This window comes from Lagopus muta, chromosome 11 (assembly GCF_023343835.1).
Source record: "Lagopus muta isolate bLagMut1 chromosome 11, bLagMut1 primary, whole genome shotgun sequence".
Lineage (NCBI taxonomy): Eukaryota > Metazoa > Chordata > Aves > Galliformes > Phasianidae > Lagopus > Lagopus muta.
In genome coordinates this window covers 14,005,478-14,028,156 of record NC_064443.1, presented here as the reverse complement: position 1 = coordinate 14,028,156, position 22,679 = coordinate 14,005,478, and the positions used below count along the sequence as shown (strand labels likewise).

Sequence of the window (22,679 nt, the reverse complement as noted above, 5' to 3'; positions counted from 1 at the left end):
AGCTGGACATGGGGCGCCAGACAGAGGGAGAGAGCAGATCTTTATGCTTTACAAGGTCATTCTGCCATTGCTGCGTGGTCCTTTGAGCTCAAGTGACCTTTGCAAGGTCCAGCTGTGGCATCCAGCTTTGGCCAAAGAGCATTGCTTGCAGGCTGGTGGGATCAGGAGGAGATACTGAGCTCTCTGGGCAAATCCCTTCCCTGCAGATGAAACATGTAGACCTCAGGCATGAGACGCATTTCTCTCCCTAATGTCTCTGTAGAAGGATAGGTTTGTCTTGGTCAGCTGCTTGCTGGGTTTAATCAGTTGTTCCTGCTGACGGTGTTGACAGAAATTCTGCTTTTAGTACTGCCGTTGTCTGTGTGGCCAGGAAGAGTCAATCAGCATCTGTTCCTGCACATGCATCATTAACAGAGCTGTGAATTAATTTCTAGTGACAGACCACATTCTCCTTTGGAATGAATTTCTCCACTGCCACCAAGGCTCTCTGGATACTTGTCACGTTTGTGTGGTTTATAGGTATCAAGTCACTGGCTTAGAAAAGGGACAGATAGCATTTAAAATCCCAGAATGGGTTTCCTGAGTTTGGAGTTTCAGGAGAAAATTGTATTTCTGAATTGAGCATGTTTGATTTGTGGCAGACCAGTTCTTTTTGAAACCTCCGTATTTCCACCTAGTTACAGCTACAGACTGTATCCCTTCCCTCAGGTTAATGGGGACATTAATTGCATAACAGATTTCAGAAGTGTCCAAACTCAGCACCGTCTGCTGCTATTAGAAAAAATCAGTAGCTTTGGTTTGGAAAGCCACTGGAATCAATAGGATGAAGTGTTCTGTGCACAGCATTTGTTTACAGATAGGTTACACTTTATTTTTTGCTAATGTAGATAAGGCTATTTCTAACACCATGCTGCTGATAAGTTCTGGCCAAAGCTAGCTGATGATCAGGTGTTTGATTCCTGGAGGAAGACTGGGTTTGTCTGCCCTTTCCCTTCTCTGTTTGCCATCAGCAAATGCGTGGAGTTGGTCCTGCCTTCCAGTTAACTGGCTCTGTGGGTGACAGATATGGGAGAGGCAAGGCAGGCTTTCCAAATTATCTTGTGACTGGGGGGGAGAAAGTGACCTCTATGCACTGTGCAGGGCAAGAGGGGCTGGTTTCTTCATGTACTTCTCAGTGGAGGTGAGAAACAAATAGCTTGTGGTTCAGTGAGCTGTGTTTTGGTGGCTCACCATGGCATCACTGCCAGGCAGTGGAATTGGATGAGGAGCCTGCAGAAGGTAACTTCCAAATGACTTGCTGGAGGCTGTTTTACTGCACACTTACTGATTCGCTGCTTAAGAACTTGTTTGGTGTTTTTTTTAATAAGAAAATAAGTGGCTGCAACCCCTTTGAAATCTTATTTTTAGATTAAAATAAGCAAGATTCTGATTAATTTAGCAGCAGGGCATCAGTGGCTGTTAACAGTTTAACATGAGGCCCTGATAGATTGATAAGGAGCTAAACAGCCCCTGAATCACATATTTACAATCTGGCCGTGCTATAATTGAGGCTCATGTTGGGTAATTGTCAGCATGGTTGATAGGCAACATAACAGCAGCAGCTATTTGTCTTTTAAATGGGCAATTGAATTATTCAGAATTATAGTTGATAGCCTTCTGTACATCTGAACCATAGTCAGTTACTTGAGGCATGGATGACGAGCTTTAATTCAGTTTATGTGCAGCTCCAGGCTCTCCTTGGGTAATCCCACCTGTGTCCCTGGGCAGTTTCTCAGGTGGGCTCTCCAGCCCATGATGAGAATCCCTCTTCTGTAGCTTGGGCACTAATGGGGATATTCTAGGTGATCTGTGCACCAGCTTGAGTGTGACAGCCAAACCAACAGCTAGGCAGATGTTTGGCATAGTATCAGGGCTGTCCAGATGTGGTTTCACCTCCAGAGCAAGAGAGAAGGCAAGAGCTGCAATGCTGACCAGCCTTATTTTTCCTTGTTTTCTTCAGTCTGCTATGGTTGCAGGAGATTTGAGCGATTCTGCTGTCTCTACGTAGTTTTATACGTTGTGGGACATTTTAGCCAAACAGGAGTGAAAGTTTATGAACCATTAAACATGCACAAGTAGACAGGACAGCTCAGTTTCTCCTCTGGTTACTCTGTGTGGTAGCATTAGCAATTCTGAGCTAGTCACGCAGTGGGACATAGCTCAAATTAATTAGCTAAATTGCTACCTAATGGCGGTAAGATTTGATGCCACTTAATATTTCAGTGCAAACGTGACAGGCAGGTTAACGTATTTAAATACAATCGGGTCTCCTTTTCTAATGGTATATGGAGCTCTTGTTTGGGCCGTCTGCGGAACTCATTGTGCTCAGTTAATTCTGCCATTATCTCTGGTCTGATCTGCTGTTAGCTCTGACAAAGCATACAGCCACCTCACAGCCCTCTCCTTCAGTGCTGACCAACCTGCGGTGAGGATGCTGCAATGAAATATAACAGAGAAAACGCGCATTATGCCTTGCACATGATTAAGTCACATTAATATCAAGAGACTTAGTTACAATTTCAAGTTTATCAAGAGAAAGCCCAGTCCAGCAGCTTGCAGCCTGCAGCGTTGGGCTGCCCTGTGTGCTGCACAGTTGTTTCAGGCTGCAGAGGAACTCAGACTGGAAGGTGCTAATTCTTTTTAGTACCCCGTTCCCAAGAAGAGCCACCAGGTTTGCTTACGCACCTCTTGGTTTTCTTTTCTTTCACGCTTTCTTTCTACCCGCCCTCACCCCCCACCCCCTTGTGAAGCAGCCCTTCTGGCTTTGTTGTAAGTGTGGTTTGTAATCATTGTACACATCCCAGATGGTTCATGAAAACTCTTTGAAATGCCATCTGCCAGGCGTGTGTCCAGCCGGCAGCCTGTCATTCTGCTACAAGAAAAACGGAGGCGGGTTTTCCCTTCCCCCTGCTTCTCTGAATTGCATTCAGTAACACTTGCTCAGATGTGAGGCAGGATAACAGCCTGAGCATCTGCAAGCAATCTTTGCTCTAGACAGCAACATGGAAAGTGGTTGGGTTTTTCGCTTCGCCCAGATAAGATATCCTAACCAGTGTTGTTTTTATTTTCCCCCTGTTTATTGCTGGAGACCGACGGGAGGTGACAAATGTTATCTCCGTGATGTAATGTTTTTCTTTTACGCCGTGGCTTGGCGTTTCTAATGCATTCAGTGTGTGTTGCAGGCAATCGTGCTGATAGCGAGCACATCTGCGATTTTTCGACTTGAACATATTCAGGAAATTAAGAACACTGAGATGAAACAAATAGATCCATTAAAATGGCTCTGAGGAATTATGGCAGAGATATAATTGTCATGTCAAATAGGCAGCCAGCACGAGTAAACTGCTGACTGCAATTTCACCGCTATAAAAATTCAGAGGAAAAAAAAAATGATTAATAAATACTCTCTGTGGGAAGATAAAGAAAAGATGAGAACTTGATAAAGTAAAATGAATCCTGAAGTTCCTTGATCTTTGTCTCTCGCAATCATGTGTTGTCAGTTACTGGGGAGAAGCATGACCCAATCCCTGCCATTCGGCTCGCTTGGCTCGGGGTGATTGACGTTTGGTGGATGCATTCAATGAGGAGTATTGTGGTGTCTGGTTCTCATTCCATTGGGCTCCAGGCATGGAGCAGCTACAGCACAGCCATGGATGTATTTATTGCTGGAGTGTTTCATTCCTCTGATGGGCTTGGTGTAGGGGAATTTGACAGGGGCCAAGAGCCATGGTGCCTCAGTGAGGGTCACTGCAGTGTGAACATCTGCATCCAAATTGGGAAGAGTTGTTCTGCTTATAGGGTGAAGGTATCCATCATCATCTCCATCCCCTTTTTGGCTTTCCTTCCTCCTACGTTTACCCATTCACACGCAGCTCCAGGAGAAGGAATGATAGCAAAAGCACAGGAATTTATAGGCTATCTGAAGGCTGGTGGTAAATAAAATGAGAGAGTTTCTGTTTTGAAACAAGGAACGGAGGGTTTTGAAGAAAATGGATGTCTATCAAGGAAATTAAGCTACTGATGGTGATTCAAGGGTGTCATTCCATCAAGACTGACCTCTTGAATAACCTCTGGGATGAATAGGGCATAAGAAGACTTTCCGCTTTCCTGGCACTTGAGGAAAACGTTTGCCAGATGTAGGCACGGTAAATTTATGCTCTTTCAACTTCTGAGAGCTGGAATCTTCCCAATTAGTTTCCAGAAGCTCAACTTCTTTATACTTTCTTCAGTCCTTTTATAAAGGGTTTAAGAAATTGTATGCACTGAGGAGATACTGCCCAGGGGCCGGGGCAGTCCTGCAGAAGTGAGAAGTCACGCCTCGTTAAATATTAGACATGGTTTCCATGTCTCTAAAATGACTCCTAAGACAGCAGATTGGTTGCAACCACAGCACTCAGACACCTCCAACCCAAAGGCACCGCTCTTTTCTTCAGTTTAGTTCCCCCTAACGTAAATAAAGTGATAAGCAGAAATAAGGGAGAAGAGGTCTTTGTGATGCGAAAGAATTTTTGGTGAGAAAAACTGATACAGAAACAAGGGAAGGCAGAAACTATCTTATCTGAGAATACAGATGCAGTTTTAGTGAAACTGAAGTGACACTGCTAATGACAAGAAGGTAATTGCTGATTTATTCCCAGATACCCAACTGGTAGCTGTGATTCTGCATGAAGTATGAGATATTTCTTTACCAGAGAGCCGTTCTGGGAATATTAAAAACACTGCACTTGGGTGGAACAAGTGGTACCATCAGCTCAGCCTAAGATTTATGTCTTGGTTTGTTTTTATGTGGGTTCCTGACTCTTGTCCTTGCTCTCTGTGTAACATAGAACTGTATTTTATGGATACTGTTGTATCTTTATGATCATTTTTATTGTCCCTTTTAACACTTGATAAGAAAACAGTATTAATGTACCAATTTTTCCTTTCAGGCACAACCCGTCCTCCGAGAGAAGGAGAAGTGCCTGGTGTGGACTATAACTTTCTGACTGTGGAGGAGTTTCTGGAGTTGGAGCGAAGTGGGACCCTCCTGGAAGTAGGAACCTATGAAGGTATGGAGTCACAGGCAGTGAAAAAGCACTTCCAGGAGCTGTGTAGGATGTCTGTCTTGCATCACCCTTGCTCGAGTTAACCAGCCCCAGTCAAGGCCTTGCTTTCTATCCCAGCTTCTGCTTTCCTTTTTTGCATGTACCCAGAGAGAAGGAATTTCAACATTGCTCTGTTCTTTTGTCTCTTCTCATCAGTTACCTAAAAGATTAGCAACAGTAAGCCCAGAAAATCTAAGATGAGATCTGATAACAAAACAGTGAGGGAAAACAGTGTGGCACTGAATGGAAATGCATCTTTTCTTTGTATCCTCAATAACCGCCCTTCCTGTTCTTCCCTCCTGCTGTCTTCTCTTTCCCCATCATCTCTTCATCTTCTTCCCTGTGTACACATCCTTCATTGCCCAATTGTGTCTGGGGATGCAGCTACATGGTGCACTGCTTTTGGCCTTTTTTTCTTCTTTTTTCTTGGATAATTACTTAGAAGCTGAGTCATTGTGTTGATTCTTTCTACAGCACGCTTTGCAAACAACAGCGTGGAGCCAGCCAAGGGGCACTGAAATGTCACTGGGGTGAGAGCAGGGAAAAGATGGCTTTGCCTCTCAAGTAAATGCGAAACAAATTGGCCAAATTCAGTTATGCAATAGGATTTGTTGATCTAAAGATGCAATCAGTATTTAATGTGAAACTACTTTTGGAGGTGTGAGGTTTTTTTGTTGTTGCTTTTTCACGGTTTGCATGAAGATGCTGCAAATGTTACTTGGTTCAGTCTTCCATCTCTCTGAGCTGATTGGCCCCATCAGCATCAACACTAACGACAGTGCATGCACACATCTGCAACAAGACATGGCTCTTTGGTTGTGATGTGAAGTAAATACAGCTCATTTTTCACTTCCAGCTTCAAGAAATGATTTCGCTGCCTTCCAATATTTCTTTAATAGCACTGCTGTCCTTTTTTGAGGGGGTAGAAATCTTGTGTATTGATCAAGACACTTTTGATCTCAGACCCTGAAAGGACGGAGTGATTCAAGCTGCAAACGCCAATCATTTTGCTTAAAAAACAAACAAACAAGGAAGACCACAAAATTAGACTTCTGCTGTCCAAGTTTTGGTTTTTGACCAGCTTTATAGTCCTACATTACATCAGTTTGCATTTGATTTATACTGCATTTTACTGCTGTTTTCTTTTATGCCCTTCCATGGTGAAGTTCATTATATTTTTGACCCTGCCAGTGACGGCTTGTTGTAAACCAGATGGATAGAAGTTAGAACAAGGAAATATTCTTTTTCTCTCCAGAGAACAATAAAATAATACTGTTAATGCATTGCTTTTATTATTAATAATGCTACTTATTGTACCAAACAGGAATTAAACAGTTGGAGAGATAGAGTTACTTTCATTCATAATGTAATGCGATGATAGAGAGATGAAGCAACGGTTCTGGTACAGAGTGGAGAATAGTGATGCTCATTAGGGAAATTTGGCCAAATGATGTAAGAAAGATTTGGTGGTACTGAATGAACTGAGAGGTGAAAGAAGCTCCTGATTGCTGCAGTAAGGTAGCAACATTTGCATGGGAAAAGGACACAATTTCTTTAAAATGCAGCAGGCAGTTTTTAAGAACAAAGTGATGAAGTACAGACCCAAAGCTCATGGTGGGGAAGAGCACCTCACGAGAAGCTCCTGGAGTTTGAGATGTTGGGAGCAGAGGGTGAGCTTTGTGTTTCCAGCAGCCCCAGTAGTGACTCAAGCAGATGATGGTTTGGGGACAGGATTGTCCTGGGGTTCCCCTTTGGTCCATTGTTTCTAAGAGTCCACATCAGATGATGGGTGGGAGATGGATGTAGATATGCTCTGAGTTCTGTGCTGCATTTCAGCAGAGCATGACCTTAACAGTGAACATTATGTTATGACATTAACAGACGACATTCATTTGCCTTTTGAAGGCGTAAAGCCCCCATGAATCTAGCACTAACACTGGGAGAAGATGTAACAAAAGCTTTTGTTTAATAACAGTTACTGAAGAGAGTTTCTGGGGAGGAAGATTAGAGAACAGGGAGCTTTTTCAGAAGAGGGGTAAAATACAGAACTTTGACGCTGATATGGATACTATTGATTTGGAAGGAATAAAGAACAAGCAGAAGAGAACAGCTGGAAACCACAGAATAGTAGGAGAGCATATCATGTTTTGAAAGAAAAACTTGGGCTTTGGAAGTGCTCTAATTGCAAGGAGAAACTGCAAGCTGAAAAGGTGTTGCCTACCCACTGGGCTGCATAATACCATCAGTATTTCTCCTGGTGCACTGCCAGTGTGTCCTTCTGGGCAGTTTTTGATTCACGTCCCTGTGAATGCAGAGCAGGCATGGCAGCCTCTTTTCTGGCCACCCCCTGATGTGTTCTGCACCCACAATCCACCAAAAAATCACAATCAGGTGGGAGGGTGAATTTGAAAGTCTTAATTCCTGAGGTTCTCAGATCCAGTCTTAAGATGCTGCTTTTTAACCGTTAAGCTTAGAAACTTCCCCTTTCTTCCCTTAAGAAAGTTCCATTTTCATCAGATGAATCCAGGAGCTGGAACTGAAATGCTGGAAGACCTGCCCAAAGCTGCTGTGCTGCACCAGTATTGGTCAGTTTTGCACTGTATGCTCGAGCCAGGTGTAATTCCCATTGACAGTTCTCATAAGGAAGAAAAAATCTTTTTAGCCTGCACATTATCTGGGCCTTCTGGTGGATAGGAAACCGAGATGATTGCAATCTCAGGCATTTATTGACCAGTCCTTCAGAGTATAAAATACTGATGGATGCATGGAAGTAATTGTGTAGGTTACTAATTATTTAGCAATTACTTCTGCATGTGAATTGCAGGCTCTCACGGGGACCCTGAGGGAGAGCTGTTTTGGCGGAGCCACAGCTTCTAGGTTTTATTTCCATTTCTTCCCCAGCCTGCCAAGCGGCCATGGGAAAATCAGGTGGCTGCTCTGTGCTCAGATTCCCAGCCTGGAGAATATAAACACAACTCTTCCTTCTTTCTTCATTAATATTTCAGCAGATATCCTGTGCCTGCGGTCATCTCCTGTTAAAATAGGAGTGAGATGGTGGCACTGATGACATTTCAGAGCTGGATGCAGCAGTGGCACCGCACAGAGACATTAGCATGGTGGCTGAATCTCGAATGGGGATGGCTGTGTCGCCAGGGCCTGGCAAGGCTGAATTAATGAATTCCTGCCCAGCACTTAGTGATCCTCAAAAGAAAAAGTGCTGCACTTTATAACATGTGAAGGGTTATTACATTATGGAGTATTATTGTCAAGGCATCATCTTTCATTCACAGGACAAGTGTTATGTGATTGCCAAGAGAAGTAATAAGTAATCTGCATTAGTCTCATGACTGAGATGTAATGGGGTGACTTGCTAACATTTTTAAAGTGTATAAAACTAGCTGCTGTAGACAGGGTCTCTGATTGCGGTACTTAATGAGTGTAATAAATTACCTTAACAGTGTAGTTAGAATTTCAGCTGAAGTAGAGAGGTGTATTCAGCAACATGCTTCAAATCAAGATGCCCTTAGCCTAACATGCCTGATGTGCACACTCTCCTTGGGTTTCTCTGCAGTAGCATTGCTCGCCCAGCTGCTGCAGCAAAATGGCAGGATTTTCTTAGCTGTTCTGGTGCCTTCACAGCCTGTCTCGTCAACTTGTCCACACTTGAAATGAATACCACGTCTGGTATGCAGAATGCAAGAGTGAGCTAGTAGGGCTGGCAGATGCTGGGGATGCCCTTGCAGCAGATCAGCATGTTCCACTTAATAAGATAAGATCTGCTTATTAGTGTCTCTGTACTGCAGATTGACTCAATAATTCAATAAATGGCTCCTTTGGCATCACATTTTGTAGGCAAAGGAGGTACACACACAAGTGTGCCTGTGACAGAGACAGCAAGTAAAGGTTAAATTCCTTTTTTTTTTTTTTTTTTCTCATTAAAGCAATCTTTATTTTAGTAAAATAAATCCAGGAGCTGTTTTCTCCTCTGACTATTTGGTAATGATCCGACAGAAGGAAGAGATACCATCCAAAGGGACCTGGACAGATTTGAGAAGTGGGCTCACGTGAACCTAATGAGGTTCACCAAGGCCAAGTGCAAGGTGCTGCATGTGAGTCACAGCAGTATTCAGAATGTTCACACAAACATCTGTGCACTGCAGAACGATACTTTGTCTACCTTTGGCTTTTATGCTTCTCTTTCTTCTTTTTTAAACTGCTAGAAAGAAGGAAAAGGATGTTTTTGTCTGGGTGTGATTATCAGTATTAAACATGAGTGCAGCTGTACTGAAGTGTCATCAGATAACAATGCTTCATTCTACAAATAGCTAAAGTCTCACAGCTGAGTAACTCTTCCCCTCTAAAAGCAAATATTCAGGTATTTAATAGAGTTTTAGACTGGCTTTGAATTTCCTATGGAATTTCTGCTTGGCTTCTCTGTGCATTTGCAATGAGAAGTTTTCCAGTGTGAGCTCTGTCTGAAATTATTCCTTGATAGTTTTGCTTTTCACTGCTTTTTAATACCTTTTAAAACACAGACCTCAGGGTCAGACGCTGTCCTGAAAAACCTCTGACAAAATGTGCACAGTGCATGACATTTTCTTGATTCCTACAGCCTTGTGCCGGATAGGCTGTGATCCAGCCTTTTCTCCTTGTGCTCTCTGCATATGCGATGCTCAACTTCATGTTCCCCGTGAATTTATTTGCATGAATATAACAAATAATCTAATATAGCTGAGCTTGGAAGATCCCTGAGATGCCATGGTTGTCCCATGCCACCAGTATCTTTCTACATGTGTGTTATTATAATTATCTTTGTTTTGGCTTGTTAGAAACGTACTATGCATTATAAGTGCCTGGATGAAGCTGTACGTAGGCACTGTCAATAGCATGCGGCAGCACCTGGTGATAACACATGAAATATGAGAATAAGTGAGACTGATCTGATATGTAGGTGACTTTCTGCCATGCTGTCACTGCCTACAGGGCCACTAATTGCAGTTTTTGTTAGATTTCAAGCATAAATTGAAATGTGCAAATGTAGCATTTTGACTCATTTAACAAAAAATTCGGACTGATCTTTCAGTTAACCTCACCATTCGTAACTGAAAAAAAATTGACAGAGAATGTGCTCGTTAAAGCAAATTGGATTTGCATATATTGTAGGCTAATTTCTCTGAGCTCTGTTCCGTTGTCTGTTCTTTGCTTCCGATCCAGATGCTGTATCTGTGGCCTCCTCCGGTTGCCTGGATACTCTGAGTTTCCTTGAGGCAATTGCTAATCAATGTGCAGCTGCAGCTAGGTGAATTCTGCAGACAGCAGCCAGATCTGTCATCAGAATGTGGAAATCTGTAGCAGAATATGATCTGGGAAGAGAACAGACAAAACAGCGTAGCAGGAGCTCTGCTCCCAGGAATCCATTCATCCTGTGCTAATCAAACACGAGCACTCTTGGCTGTATTAACTGAGCAGAGCCCCTTCTGCTAAAATGAAGGGTCAATTGTTTTGGTTCTTGTAGAATGTAGAGAACACGAGCTGCATCTCAGAAAAGAAAACAATTACATTAATAATTATATTTGAAGGACCTGGGGGTCCTGATGGACGAGAGACTGAATATGAGCCAGCAGTGCGCTCTGGCAGCTCAAAAGGCAAATGGGATCCTGGGCTCCATCAGGAGAGGGGTGGCCAGCAGGGACAGGGAGGTGATTGTCCCTCTCTACACGGCTCTTGTGAGGCCCCATCTGGAGTACTGTGTCCAGGTGTGGAGCCCTCAGTACAAGAAAGACATAGAGATTTTGGAAAGGGTCCAGAGGAGGGCGACTAAGATGATCAGGGGGCTGGAGCACCTCCCCTATGAGGACAGGCTGAGGGAGTTGGGCTTGTTCAGCCTGGAGAAGAGAAGGCTGCGGGGTGACCTCATTGCAGCCTATCAATACCTGAAGGGAACCTACACCCAGGAGGGGAGTAAACTCTTCAAAAGGGCTGACAACAGCAGGACTAGGGGAAATGGTTTTAAGTTGAAGGAGGGAAGATTTAGGTTAGATGTTAGGGGGAAGTTCTTTACTAGGAGAGTGGTTAGGCCCTGGAACGGGCTGCCCAGGGAGGTTGTGGATGCCCCGTCCTTGGACGTGTTTAAGGCCAGGTTGGACGGGGTCCTGGGCAACCTGATCTGAATATGTATGTTGGTGGCCCTGCTAGGCAGGGGGGTTGGAACTACATGATCCTTGGGGTCCCTTCCAACCCGGGTGATTCTGTGATTCTGTGATTCTGTGATTTGAAGTCTTCACGTCAAGACCTTGCCTTAATTTTGGCGCTTATCTCCAGGTCTCTTTCCCCAGATATGCATTTGCATGAACACAGTGTGCTGCAAACTGCTTTTTAAAACATGAGCTCTTAATGGAGTCCTCGTTACCGCAGAGATGTAACTTTGAAGATCAGACACATTCTCATGGACACAGGGTCCACTGTGCTACACAGAAGCTTTTGAGTGTCTTGTTGGTTTTTTTGTTTGTTTTGTAATTGCAAAATTATGCCTCACAGCAGGCATCAATAAAAGAACTCTGCTCTGCACTTTCCTCAGACAAATGCACTTGCAGTCCCAGGCCTCAATCTCTTTGCAACAAAAAAATCAAAAGAAATTCTCCCTACAAAAAAAATGATAGCTACAGCAAAACCAGCCCTGGAAGGCTCTAGCACCTGAAATGTAAGACTTCGGACTGCATTGGTTGTTGTGCCATTGGGATTAATACTTGCTTTTGCTCACAGCCCCTCTGCTTCCAGAGCTCCCGTCAGCTCTGCTGCTCACAGCCTCTTTGGTCTCGTTTTGCCTCTGCAAGAAGAGACATCTGGCCTCATACCTGCACAGTTTTAGTCCTTTCCAGATTGCATCTGCCATCTTATGCATCTCTGCCCATTCCATGAATGGACTCCTAACAACTGTATCTGAATCAAATGGCAATTGACAGCAGTTCTTATGGGTTCGTTTCCCAGTTATTTTCATGTAAGTGTAGGAATTGATGTATTTTTAGGAATTACATTTCAAATTCCAGGTCCCTTAAACATCTTAGAATCATGGATGGGTTTACTTCCCTTCAGGGGAATGTTTAATAATAGCATATTGTTATTTTGAAATGTAACACAAATTTTTTCATTGCCACTAGCTTTCTAAAACTCAAATAAACAGAATAGCCCAAGTTCTTTGGACGGACAGCATTGCTTTAATTTGTAACTGTGGGACAGGATAGATAGCTTTCACTGATTACCATCTATGCTTGAGCTGGCAGAGGAAGAAGTGTTATGATGATGAGAACTTGTCTTATTGTTGTGATTAGCTGTAACCGAAGTCTAATTACTGTGTGTGATGCTGAAATGTGTAAGCTGCCGACACTTAGAGATAAGGAGATGAAAAGAAATCAACTAATTCCAAATAGCTATTATGTTTTCTTCATTATTATTGGTATTTCTGTGCGCTCTCCTGAGTGGTACTTTAGAATACATGGATTAACTCATGGTTTTGGCTGCAAGAGCTGCCATCAAACTCAAGTTGTGGTTAAATGTGTTTTAAGCACCAAAGGGCTGAATAAAATAAGGGTTAGTGAAAGGTGCTTGACAAAGAAGGCAGCTAATAGTATGTGCATCTGCTGAGTGAATGCATTATTAGCTATTATTGCAATGACTATTAGGCAGTGATTATTAGGCAGGATCCCAATGAGAATGAGGAGTGGGAAGGTTCAGGAGCCTGCTTCCCTTAGCAGTCAGACATGAGAAGGTTCCCAGGTGCTTCATAATTGGTGCTTCCACAGAACAACAGAGGTTTTCCTGTTGTCTTGCTGAAGAAATCTCCCTCAGCTGGAAGCTGAGCCGCTCTTTGCAGCCTCGGGGCATCCCGTTAGAGGCACCCATGCCTTGTTGGTTGCTGAGCACGCTGGAGAGTTCTGCTGGAACCACTGTGCTGAGTTCCCAAAATGGGTGGGGATCCTCCGGGCTGGCAGATGCTTGTGTATGCTCACGTACCATGCTGTTAATAATTAGAGCTGATTGGATATTCAGTACAAATTACACTGGCTATGGAGTTAGCCCCTTCTGTAGGCTTACAAGTGGCTCACAAAACACTGTTAAAGCATATTTTTAAATATATGTTTTTTCTCATAAACACTGTCAGATTTAATTTGAGCAAACGATGTCAAGTCTGAGTGCTTAAAAACTCTTCCTGGGCTGTTTGCTATCAGTTGCTAATGGTGCGTGTTTGGATTGCTGAGTCACAGGGTAAATATTTTCTCTTTATAATTTGTAGGAAGATAATTTTAAGTGCCAGCCCCTCCTAATGGTGTGTTTGCCCCCACATCTGGGCCTGCGTGCTGCGCCTTCACAACGAGCTGCTTAGCAAAGGAGAGATCTGAGTGCATCCAGCAAATGCAAGGGGAAGGATATTTCTATTTCCTCAATCTGTCAGATGGAATCTGCCTTGGAGCTTCCCTTCGCAGTTTCTCCTAGTGAGCTGGGTGCTTTGCCACACCTGTATGTCTCTGTGTGCATCTGAAGGAAGAGCTGTTATTTTCTTAATGCTGGCTCAGGCTGCGTCTGCCTCCTGTGGAGAAAAAAGAAAAGTTCAGCCCCTGTGGCTGCATTTCCTACATTCTGCAAAACGAAACCCACGCATGCATAGCCACGCTCCATTTCGTATTCATATTTACTCTTGATGTGCATTCATATATGTTTTTGTGGGGGTCCTCTAAGACAGCATGCAGTTTATGTAGAAAATAATTCTTCACTAATCGTGGTACCAACGAACCATGTGTGGTTCGTTGAGAAAGGACTGGTGGTTTTGCTGTAGGTAAATTGGAACCACTTGGAAGACACCTGTTTTGCTCCTGGGAAACAGCTCTCCATGAGCTCTTCATAAGCTCAGACTTGCTTGTTGGTGGAGGAACTGAAAATGAGCAAACTTGAAGATACGTATCTGTGATTGAAGGAATGATGGTAACATCTGTGCTTTGGGTTTGTCCAGAAAAAGTAAAAATGCACGTTAGCAACATCCACAGATCCCCTTCATTTGCTCTGTTGCATCCATTGCAAAATCTGGATCTGTGGCTTAGCAGTTAACATCCTTGTGAAACACATCTACTTTTTGAAAAGAGCAGAAACTGACAAAAAGTAGCAGCATCTGTCTGGTGAAACGCTGAAGAGGACAGGAAGAGAGCAGGGCATTTAGCTTTTTTCTTCCCACCTACTTTTGTATTTTTCCTTTTGTACTCTTTCCCCCATTCCTCCTCTTTCTGCATAAAACAGTTCTGCAGTATGTAGAGCATAAGAATCATTTCTCTAGCAGAGGCTGCAACCTGCTTTAGGAGCCTCCATCCCCATTAGAGATTTTCCAGAAGAAGTAATTTCCTTCTCCCTATAAATTATGCATCAATGTACATTTAGGATTCTGAAATGACGAGCAGAAGATGAAAGCATTGCGGAGCATCGCTGCTCCCATGGAGCTGAATCCATGACATTGTGTACAGGCTCGAGCACACCTTGTTAAGACAAACCTGCACGTGTTGCTGTCCTGGTACTCAGGCTGTGTGAGCACAGAGTAGATCCAGTGGAGCCCACAGGGTTGGCTTTTGTAACAAAAGCATGAACACATGTGTATGAATGTAAATAAAAGAATCTTTTTTAGCACTGGTGAGGTTTTAAAGTGCCCTTGCATCACGTGCCTTTGGCATGTGGTTTCCTTCCAGTCTAATAGGAGCAATAAAAGGGGTTTTGGTAGTTTTGGAGACTGGATGTTAAATAGATTATATAACTATGTACTGGAAAATGGAAAAATGTTTGTGTTACGTGTAGCCTATGGAGATAGATGAAGAATGTAATCAATTGTACCTGTGTGATTTAAAGGAGAATCTTGTGATGCTGCAGAAGTGGGAGCTGTATCGGTGCACCCTCACATGGGTCCATACACAGCTAGGGAGAATATTTGAGCCCACCTCTGACTTCCAGAAAGAAATTGTTGAAAGGGTAATTGGATGTAAAGTGTTGTGCATCACAGAGCTCTGTGTGAAAGGTATCTGTTGGGTAGAGAAGCAGAGCCTGGCGCTGGAGCCTGAGCTCCTATAACTGTGGGAAGTGCTTCCAGTCTTGTGCTTCCCTGGGGATTTCAGAGCACGTTGAGCACAGGGTTGAAGTGAACCCATGCCAAATCTCCACGTGGTTCCTGTGCCAGCGCACCTGAGTGCATTCCGTACTTCTTCCAGCGTCACTTCAGGGGGCACCAAAGTATCCCAGGCGCTTTGCAGCTCTCACGTCACCCCTGGAGGAGATGCCAGGGGCTGTGCTGGCACAGTGCCACTGTGTCTTTGTCCATCCCAGCTCTGCCTCAGGGTCTGCTTGTTCACTTCTACCCAGGCTGACCCAACTGCTGAGCTTCCTCTTTGGAGGAAGCAGTGCCACGTGGTGCCTTTCCTTTTCTCTCCTTTGACAAAGTTTTCCTTTAGAGAGAGAGTAGTTTCTGCTTTTAAACGCAGCATCCACTCTAAAAGAACCTGCGTGTTAAAGCAGGCCATCGAGCCTTTCATCACTTCGCTGGGTGATAGCAGTCATGAATTTTTTATTTTCTGCAGGGCTCACTCCAGATCTGCCACAGCATTGTGTGGGTGCACACATGTAAAAAGGCTACTAATTGAAATTCAGCTGTAATGAGATGAAGTTTGGTATTCACCACGGCTGCCTTTTGTTTTAGCCCTTGTACGCTCAGTGCACCTAAACAATGGGACCATTGCTTTTGCTTTTAGAACTAACAAGAATAACTTAAAAGGCAAAAATATGTCCGTGTCTTCTCTAGAGGTGAAATATGCCCCTCAAAAAATGGGAACGCTGTGTTAGTTTATGTATTTATTTACATACCAGTGGGGAAAGACAGAGATTTTGATGGAATTGAAAATAAAACAGAAATCTCACTGCTTTAAACTGTTCCCTTCTGAAGATGCAAATGTGTTTCTATTGCCTAGGTAACTATTATGGAACGCCCAAGCCTCCCAGCCAGCCCCTCAGTGGGAAAGTGACTTCCACCGATGCTCTGCAAAACCTGCAGTCTGGCTCCAAGCAGTCGACTCCAAAGCGAACCAAGTCTTACAATGATATGCAAAATGCTGGCATAGTGCACACAGAGAATGAGGAAGAGGATGATGCACCTGAAATGAGCAGTAGCTTCACAGGTAAATGGAAAATACCACAGTCTGACAGTTAGGATGCATGGGAAAGATTTTTGGAGGGTTAATTTGTCTGTTTGTGGGTTTTGCTTCCTGGGTGGCATTTTATTTTGCAGCGTTACATTATGAAGTTCTCCGGCATAGGAAAGTGCTGGATTTTTAATCAGGGTTCTTAAACAGTGAAGAATAATTGAGAATTTTATAAAAGATGTTCTATGGTAACGTGCAGTTTCATCATTAAGGACACATTCATATTTCTTTCAGAAATTGTCTGTTGGGTGCAGACAGAGTCTGCTTTCACTTACTCCAGTGTAGATTTCAATTATTCCACTGAGCCAAATGACAAGTTTAAGTACAGAAAGATGAAATGATGTCTGGTAGAAATTAAAGGTAACATTTGTAAATCCCTTTATGCTCTGAGTTAATCATTCTGGCAAACGCAGAGCTTTTTCTTAAAAAGAATCGTGTAATTACTTCTGATGTCAAGGAACATGCCATCATTTTGAACTTCGCTTTGTGGACAGTCAGCTTGCAATGTAAGTCTCCCACTGGAAATCAGAAACTTCCTAAGTTGAAATGATCTTGAATACTACGTGAGATACATTCGTCTTCATTGTGAATTAGCCGAGAACCTCAATTCTGTCTGTAGCTTTGTCAGCTCATTGTCAGTTCAATCTCAGCCAAGCTCAGAAAGTTCAAGGAAGAGCTTGACCTGTGGTTGAGTTCCAGTCATTAAAATCAATATGAAATAGTTCAGGCATGGCACATTTGAAACTAATTATTGCTCCTTCTAAAATATATGGCTCTCCTGTCCCCCTCCTTGCACTGGGAGATACTGCATGCAATTATGAGATCTTCTTCCCCATGGTCCTTCCAGCAGACTGAGGGCTGTGTGCTGTGGAAGTGAGGCCTCACGTGCTGCCCAGTGCAGATCTTAATGCTGCTCCGGTTATTCTCAAGCATTGGCTGAAAAATCACTAGAAACTTTTGTAATATAAAGTCGCACATCTCTGTAGAGCTTGAGAAGGATTTAGGCCAAAATTTAGTTTTTGGTCTTTCTAGTGTCAAGTTGAGGGTTGTGCTCTGCTTGGATGTTACCTTTTGCTTTTTTCCAACTGCTAGCTGGCTTCGTCCTTCCCAGGCTATGAATCCCTGTCTCTGCCTTCCAGCTCCTTTATGAAGTTTTTCTACCTGAGGGTAATTTTTCATGGGTTGTGAGGTGGCAGTGAGCTCCAGTACTATTGCAGGACCTGTTTTTAGGAGGAAGCCAGTGAGAGATGCTATTTGCCTTCCTTTCCACTCGTCTCAGCGCTTTGCCCGTGAACTGGCTGTAGCATCATTTATTTCCCTCGTTTTATTTCAACAAGATGAAATACTGGAAGATGCAACTCATTTGTCACAACATTCTCACACCCTGGCCCCTTGCCTCCATGAAATGGGCACAGAATCAAGAAAAGAGAGATATTCCTCCTGTACCAAAGTGATTCCTTATGCTCGTTTCACGTGTAAGTGTGCTAGTCATATTAAAATGCTCCCTCTTCCTTAGCAGACCTCTCAGTGACTTGTGTTTTTCAGGCTGTGGCATGTTTACACTCACAGTCTTAAGCTGGCGATGATTCATTCATGCCTTTTTATCTTGTCAGCTTCTACCTAAAAATATCAAACAGCGGGAAGGCTAGAAAGCAAGCATCTGAGAATGCTGCTGTAGTCTAGATCTTTTTCTTCCATCTTCTTCCAGCTTATTATTTTCAGTATTTTGTCTTATTGTGAAGGCAGCATGCATGGTTGAAAAAGCACAGGAGCTGCCATTAAGGGTCATCCCAGAAAACTGGGCTGGAGGTCTGTAATTAGCTGTAAGTAGGAATAGAGGGGATGACCAGCACTGCTTCGTGTATGTAGCTCAAAACGGCATAAATATAGGCGTGAACAGTATTTCCATAAAGGGAAAAGGGACAAATACATCATAAAATACCCCTTAGTGACTTTGGCTGGTAGGATATGGTGTAGGTCTGTGTAGTAGCACTCGCTAGACGGCTCAGACACTTATGAACACGTGGACACATGGTGCAGTGCTGACATTCATTTTAATTTTTAATTTAAAAAAAAAAAAAGCACTGCTGGAGAAGTTCACCATTGGCTTGTTGACTTTGAGCTTCTGGCTGCCATGTAAAGCATCGCTCCTTTTGATCATTCTTCAGATAGGAAACGTTATTCTCCTAATCCTCAATATGGAAAATGTGTTTAATCTACAGCAGAGTCTGGTGACCAAGACGATCATCACACGCATATCGTCAGAGAGACAGCCCCACCGTCTGCGATTGATAGCCACACCAATCTTCCCACCACGGAACCATCTCAGAGCCTCCCTCAATACCTACCTCCTTCTGCCGAGGATAACCTAGGTCCTCTGCCAGAAAACTGGGAGATGGCCTACACCGAGAACGGAGAAGTCTATTTTATAGAGTAAACCTCATTCTTGTTCTGATTCCATCTCTCTCCCCCTCTGTGGGCATAAGTAAACCTCTGTGGACGCACTGTGTGTGTGTGTATGAAATATTTAGCGTCTGTGTTATGTTGCAGAGCTAAAAGTTCTTTACTGCTTGTGAAGGGCTTTTGCATTTCCTGATTGGATAAACGTCCAGATGACTCCCAAGCTCAAAGACAGGGGAATTCCTCTGCTCCCACCCAGAGCCAGCTATGGGCTTTGTGCATTGTCAAAAGAGCCAAACGTGTTAACATGCTGCAGTGGTTTGCAGAAGGCGTAGTTCTGTGCAAAGCAGGCACAGTAAATTCAGGAAAGCAAAGAGCACCTGGTGTTGTACAGGCTTTGCCTAAAAGCTCTGCGCTGTCAGCAGCTTTATGATGATATTGATTTTTTCTTCATGCCATAAATAATAGTCTCTAATTATACTTGTCTAGATTTATTGAGATAGGAGTAACTTATAAAACAGGACCTGTTGTGGAGCTGAGCTAGATTAAAATTCAATTAGCTTATGAAACTCGAGGCCTTAGCTGCACAAGCAGAGGGGGGATGAGGAATTGATTTGAGCTTTGGGAGAAGCCAAGGAGAGGTTTGTCATTGCAGGTTTTCTGTTGGCTACAGGGCAGGGGAGCACATTAGAGAAGAGTGCCAGAATGCTGGAGGAACTGGGGGAATTTTGAGCATCCTAGCATGGAAGCAGCTCAAATAATTTGTTAGACCTTTTGTAGGAGAACAATAGACATGGTGGAAAAATGTAGTCTGCTTCCACACCTTGCTGTCTGATGGGAAAATCTGGAAGAACACCAACTGCTGCCTTCCCTGCAGTGCAGATTTTGAGGGTACAGATGCATGGGGTGATTCTGTGCAGGAGCATGTTGGTGTGGATGCAGTGCTGAATGGCCACATTTCTATTAATTCTATAGGCAGTCTGAACCTAGAAACAATTTAGTTTGACTTGTATCAAGCTAATAAGCTGGTGCATCCAAACTGGCTCAGATGCCTGTAACCATCAGGCAGTACTTGAGTATTAAGTCGGGGTGCAGAAGCGAGCAGTATGGAAACATCCAAGATGAGTTCACACCACCAGCACAGTTCCAGGGAGCCTGGAGCTGTGTGCTGGTGAACTGACCCTGCTGGCTTGTAACTGAAGTGATTTGTCCTCAAAATACGTTGAAGAGGTGTGCTAGTTGGATTTTCGTTACCCCGTGTATCCCAATCCTTGTTACCCTATATAGATCAGACCATGTTGCAGGTCTGACACAATCCCATCCCACGAAAGGTGTTCAGCTAAATTCTCTACGCCTCAAACAACACAGTTGTGAGTCTTAGGTTGCTGAATGCAAAGTAGGAGGAAATATGTAAATATTGCTCTCCTCCCACAGCCCTTTTTCTCAGCTAGATCACAGACTTTCCTATTTATAAGTTGGCAGGACCCCTCTGCCTTATTGTTTTTTTAATTTGCCCGACTTGCTGAATTTCTGCCATTCAGTTTTCTAGCCAGAGATTCATTGCTCCAAAGCATACAAAAGGTTTGTATGCTCATCCTGCCTTGGGCAGGCATGGCAGCAGGATGTGTAAAGCAATGACTTTTAAAAGAATCATAGAATTATTATGGTTGGAAAAGGCTGCTAAGATCACCAAGTCCAACCCCAACCCATGCCCACTGACCACATCCCTCAGTGCCGCATCTCCACAGTTATTGAACACTTCCTGGGACTGTGACCCCATCATCTCCCAAAGCAGCCTGCTCCAATGCCACACCACTCTTTATGAGAAAATCTTCCTAATATCCAACTGTTCAGATCCTAGGAGCAGGGCAGTCACATGTCCTAGCAAAAAATACAAGTTTGCTGGTCAGGTGTTAGTTTCTTGAGGATCGCAGCCCTTGTTATGGCATTTCCTTTGTCACGAGGCTGTTGTGAGACTGAGGTTAAGTTGTTAAGCTTCGAGCCCTTGAAAGAGAATAGTTTTACTATGGTATTGAAGCTTCAAACTCAGCAGTGAAGACTAAGCCCAACAAATAGCACGTCAGGGACCAGAGGGTTATCTTTGCAGGTCAGGTCTGTGATGACATCAGGCTGTGGCATTATATTACGAGCTTCTCTCCATCTGCAAATGAAATGATGGGAGAAGATAATTTTTAGGCAGCGACTTGTAAGGCCGTTCACACTGCAGCCATCAGCACCAGGACTGGCACTGCCAGGCTGCTGAGGGATTGGTAGGAAGGAAGAGTTGAAAGCAAAGCTGTTTTGCTTCCATCCAAGCTATTCTGCTTCCATCCACAGAACATTTCTGTTGGTGTAATTAGAAGCTGTCACTGGAAGTTTTGCTTTTGACTAATGTGAGAGCCAAATTCAAACAAACTTCTGCAGTGAGAAAGGTCACTGTGTGTTTTATGGGAGAAGGGAAATTTATGTATTTTCATCAGGAGGCAAATGGCTCTGAGACAGCTCCTGGAATTAAGAAACAAATCACTAAAGCCAAAAGTTGAGAAATTCATATTACAATATTGTAGCTTTCATATACCTCCTGCCAGTCAGGAATACTGATTTTCTTACTTCAGTTTTCTGTTTTTCACCTTTGTTTTTACAATGCCACGATTCCCATGGTTTGGTGGGCTAGCTTGCAGAATAGCAAATTGCAGCACTCTTTCTACTGAGACAAAAGTATGCCTTCAGGTCTACTGAATAATACAGAGGATATATATTTTTCTGTCGCTGATACTTCAGCTCAGTTTATTAACAAAGGTCAAATTTCCATTTTTTGTTTCCAGCCATAATACAAAAACAACATCTTGGCTAGATCCACGGTGCCTGAGCAAACAGCAGAAGCCTCTAGAAGAATGTGAAGATGATGGTAAGAGACTGGAAATAGCTAAATAATAATGCGTTTGGTCCGTTGGCTTTCTCTTTCCAATAACCTGTGTTCAGAAATACGTAAAAATAATATTTATGAGTAAGTGCATAGAGGTGATGCTCATTATGTTGTAAAATCACTGTCTGTGTGTGTAAGCCATCAGGAAGGCTGATTGTTTAATGAAAGTCAGCAAGAGGTGGTAGAAGGACAGGCCTCCATTTTTGCAGAGGCTTTCCAGTACACGCCGTGGGTCCCCATGTAGCAGGAACACATCAGTGGGCTCTGTTGTGTTACCCTGCTTTACTTGAATTGTGTTTGGGCAGAAATAACTCAATTGCTTCTCTTTCAGTGTTAAAGTCTGGAGGTGCACTTGGTGTTAGGATTGCTGAAGGCAAATTCTATTGGAAATGGTAGATTTTTGCCACTGATAATCTGCACCAATGTAATTTTGTATTCCTTGAGATGTTGGAAATGCAAGCCACTGTCCAGTTTAGAGCAGCCAAAGGCAGGGCAGCCAATGGAGTTTCTTTCCCTGTGCTGAAAGAAAAGGGACTAATGACAAAAATAACGTAAACATTTGGGAGAACTTTTCCATGGAAACTTTTGTCTTCAGACCAGAAAAGGTGTTGTTATCCTAATGACTAATTTTGGCTAACACAGTGTTACTGTGGTGGACAGATAATAAAAGCGGAGGGGTTCACCTTATCCATGTTGGTGCTGTGAAATTAATTTTTGCAGTGTGATTAACCTCCTACTGGTGTGAGCTCATTGCCAGTTACGATTTTCATAGAATCGTGAAGGTTGGAAAGACCACTAAGATCCTCTAGTCCAATCACCATTTTATTTTGGGAAAGGATCATCTTTTCCATTTGACCTTTTTTACTGGTAGGTTGCAAATGCCCATTCCTGTTTTTGCAACGTGCAGTTTTTCAGACCTCCCCTTCCTCTCACGTGTGAGGTTTGCAGGATGTGAGGAGCCGTCTGTGCAGCCGGGCGCCAACTGCTCCCACTGAGCAGAGCCATCGG

General features: G+C 43.4%; 1 protein-coding gene across 26 annotated transcripts in view; it reads left to right on the top strand.

Annotated features, from left to right (window-relative positions):
* The window catches only part of MAGI1 (membrane associated guanylate kinase, WW and PDZ domain containing 1), a 290,260-nt gene that overhangs the window by 205,116 nt on the left and 62,465 nt on the right, over positions 1-22,679 (top strand). For 24 of the 26 annotated variants that reach the window (XM_048957509.1, XM_048957508.1, XM_048957506.1 and 21 more), the window contains exons 3-6: positions 4,968-5,087; positions 16,115-16,321; positions 18,568-18,778; positions 21,571-21,653. In XM_048957509.1, coding sequence (XP_048813466.1) covers positions 4,968-5,087; positions 16,115-16,321; positions 18,568-18,778; positions 21,571-21,653 — 621 coding nt within the window. The remainder of the gene's footprint in view (positions 1-4,967; positions 5,088-16,114; positions 16,322-18,567; positions 18,779-21,570; positions 21,654-22,679) is intronic. The other 2 variants (XM_048957507.1, XM_048957493.1) reach the window with 1 other exon arrangement.